General features: G+C 44.0%; 1 protein-coding gene across 4 annotated transcripts in view; it reads right to left on the bottom strand.

The window, feature by feature from the left end:
- Positions 1-145: 145 nt before the first annotated feature.
- The window catches only part of CLSTN1 (calsyntenin 1), a 37,622-nt gene continuing 34,611 nt past the window's right edge, over positions 146-3,156 (bottom strand). For all 4 annotated transcript variants that reach the window (XM_051786093.1, XM_051786096.1, XM_051786094.1 and 1 more), the window contains one exon: positions 146-2,680. In XM_051786093.1, coding sequence (XP_051642053.1) covers positions 2,486-2,680 — 195 coding nt within the window. In that variant the 3' untranslated portion in view covers positions 146-2,485. The remainder of the gene's footprint in view (positions 2,681-3,156) is intronic.

Genomic DNA, 3,156 nt, shown 5'->3' with positions numbered 1-3,156 from the left:
TTGTCCACAGATGCAGCCGAGTCCTTCTGTGCTTGAGATCAACGAAAACAAAGACTCCTCCTCCCCCAGCAGAGGCAAATTAACACTCAGTTTATATTAATTGATTCTACTTTGTTCCACTCAGAAAAAATAAATGCAAACAACCTTTAGAACCAGAAATTTATTGTAGCTTATAGACTTTCCAAACTGACCTGTTACCAATATACACATCTGAAAAGTTATACCCACAGTGGCTACAAACTGCATCAGGACGTTACAACCCCTCAGTATTACCATTAAGTCATGATCAGTTTTGGTCTAAAATACAGCAGCTACAGCAACAGTATATGGAAGGATAAGTCTTCTACACATTAACACAGGACAACTGTCAGACATAAGTTAAAAGTTTCCCAGTTTACTTAAAACTAGCAGTTAATTACCACGTAAGTAGTCAAAACCATTTTCCCGTTTTAGAAATCTAAAATTTTACATTTAAAAAAAAACCCCAAAACAAACCCCAAAACAACCCCAAAAAAACGGTAAGCTCTGGTGTGGGTTCTCTTCCCTGCTTCCAGGTCCATCTCCTATTGTAAAGGCACTCCACAGTCAAGGCTCCCCCGGATCAAACCCACCACAGGTCCTGTTACACCACGAGGTGAGAACAGGTCTGCTCTGAAAAGCAAACTGTACAAGCATTTGGAACAGCCCTTAATCTTTTATCTCTCTTGATTAATTAGGACCCTTTGTGCCCCACCCTTTGGCTCCTCTGGCACCATCCCCAGTGCCCCTGGCCCTGCTGTGTGACACGTGTGGGCTCTGCACCCACCAGCAAACACTGGAGCTTGGCTTACCGTGCTGAGGAGGGCATGCAGTCCCAGGCTCCTGTTACAAGCAAAACAAGTTACTCTTTAATCCACCTCCATAGAAATCAAGCAGAAATTCATTATTCAAGACTCTGCATAAGACCAAAGAAAGTTAAACGAGCCCTGCCTGACAGAAAAACCAGCGCTCCCCACCCCGGGGCAGCAGCACTTTCGTACCTTCCAGCTTTTGTCCTTTGCAGTCCCAAGTCAGAACTGTGATGGAAAACAATCCCAGTCAGCTCCACTTGGAATAACAGCAACGTGATTCCCAAGGTTTTCTGGTTGGGTGATTTATGCTACAGTTTTTCACCAGCAGGAAAACACAATTACTAAGTGTAAACAAAGGCTTAAAACACCGACAGTCCGAGTTACTGTACAAGGGGCTGCAGGGGAGGAGCAGGAGTGGTCAGTGGGATCAGCTACACCCCAAATCCTCCCCCTGCCAAATCTGAAAAAAAATGAACAACTAAAAAAAACCCCAAACCCCTATTTATGTAGACTGGTAGCCAAGGTGCACAGGTCCCCAGGGCTCAGGCTCTCCAGCTTCATTACAATCCATCACTTACAAACACCCACCCTGTCAGTACAAACAGCCCAGCACTGGACTACAGGCAGCCTCCCTGGAACTAACAGGAGCTGTGGCAACACCCCACAGCCCCATGGATCTGCCCACCATCCATGTAGTGTTTTTTTCCCCCAATAACTTAAAAGCCCTTATATGCCAAGACTTAATTGGAGAGGGAAAAGAAAAATTTAAAAAAAAAAATAAAAAAATAAAAATGAAACCCCAACAACTGTATTGCACAGGGCAGCTGAACCTCTGCAGAGGCTCCTAAAGCCTTTACAATTTCTCACAAGCTTGTGTTCCCTCTGCAAAATAAAGGGGGTTAAAGAAAAGGAAGGAATTGAGGGAGAGCGGGGAGCGCACATCGAGTCAAGGCCAAGGACAGAGTTACTGAACATCTACACTAAGAACTGTGCCCGTGCTCCTGCTGCAGTAGGATGAGACTTGTAATAGTTCATGCTGCATGATTTTTCACTTTAGCGTGTTTTAAACCCCAATTCCCTGTTTTTCACTACCACAAATGACATAATTACATAATTCCAAGATATTTACAAAATATTAAAAAGTCTTGTTAATCTTCTACATATTAACCTCATTCTGCCACTTTACACATGCACTAATTCAGGGGGAAAAAAATTAAAAGAAATCAACAGGCTGAAATGAGCAGCTTTACCCTTTGCCAACAAGCAATCTTTGCATCTTTTAGAAAGAGGAGAAAAAGGAACAAAGCCAAGTTTGTTTCACTGAGCAAAAAAAGACAGTTCAGAAATTCATGTGCAATGGCTACAGAGCTGTAGAGTCACTTAGCTGAGATGACATGAAGAAAAAAGTGCAAGGTGGTTCCTCACAGAGCGTAAAAAAAATCCAGTCACTGAGGCAAGGCTGAAGGAAGAGGTGCTAAACTACAACCCTAAACATCAGGGACTGACAGAACACAAACACGGGAGGTGGGGGGGTCAATCTACTGGCCAGAATGAATTTTTTTTGTTTTAAACACCATGAATCCTCGGTACCAATGGAGTGTGTTACAGTGGAGTCTTCTAGAGCGGGAACAGAAAGACAAAGGGAACAGCGGGAATCAATAGCTGAGGGTGGAGTCATCCCATTCCAGCTGTTGCTGTCTATTAACATTCTGTTGGTCCTCCTCCTGCTCTCCCTCCTCCTCCTCGCTGCTTTCAGACTCTGCACTAGTGATGTCATCTTCTTCTCCATCTTCACTTTCTTCCTCCTCCTCCTCCTCTTCCTCTTCACTGCTGTGTTGGTCCTCATAAGTCTGTTAAAACAAAAATTAACTGTCATTACCACACTTGCCAAAATTCTTTTTATTCTTTATTCAAAGCACTGTGTTGACAAAGGGCTGTTTCAGATGCCTTGCTGGTTTTCAAAGCTCAGCAGGAATTAGGCAAGCAGAGAAGACAAAGGCAGGAGCACCCTGTGGAAGGGCTCTGTGGCTCTGTTGTCAACCCTGGTCCTCTACACAAACTGATGCTGAAGGGTGATCCAGTCCTGCAAATTCTGCTGGAGAAGGATCTTGCAGTAGGACACATCAAGGAGGATTATAAACACAGATGTTCTGATGATAAATTCCTGCCAGTTTGGACCAGACCAGGCTGGTTAAGGCAGTGTGCAGCACGTGCTGGACACTGGCCTGCAAAATTCCATCCTGTATCATGAAGCTCTAACCCCTGCAAGATCCCAAATATAACTGCTCTTGGCATTTAGCACATTCATTCAAAATTCCCAGTCTCT

This window comes from Manacus candei, unplaced genomic scaffold (assembly GCF_025592945.1).
Source record: "Manacus candei isolate 608988 ecotype Guabito, Panama unplaced genomic scaffold, ASM2559294v1 h1tg000022l, whole genome shotgun sequence".
Taxonomy (NCBI): domain Eukaryota; kingdom Metazoa; phylum Chordata; class Aves; order Passeriformes; family Pipridae; genus Manacus; species Manacus candei.
Note: the sequence above shows the minus strand (reverse complement) of the source record. Positions and strands in the feature narration are given on the sequence as shown.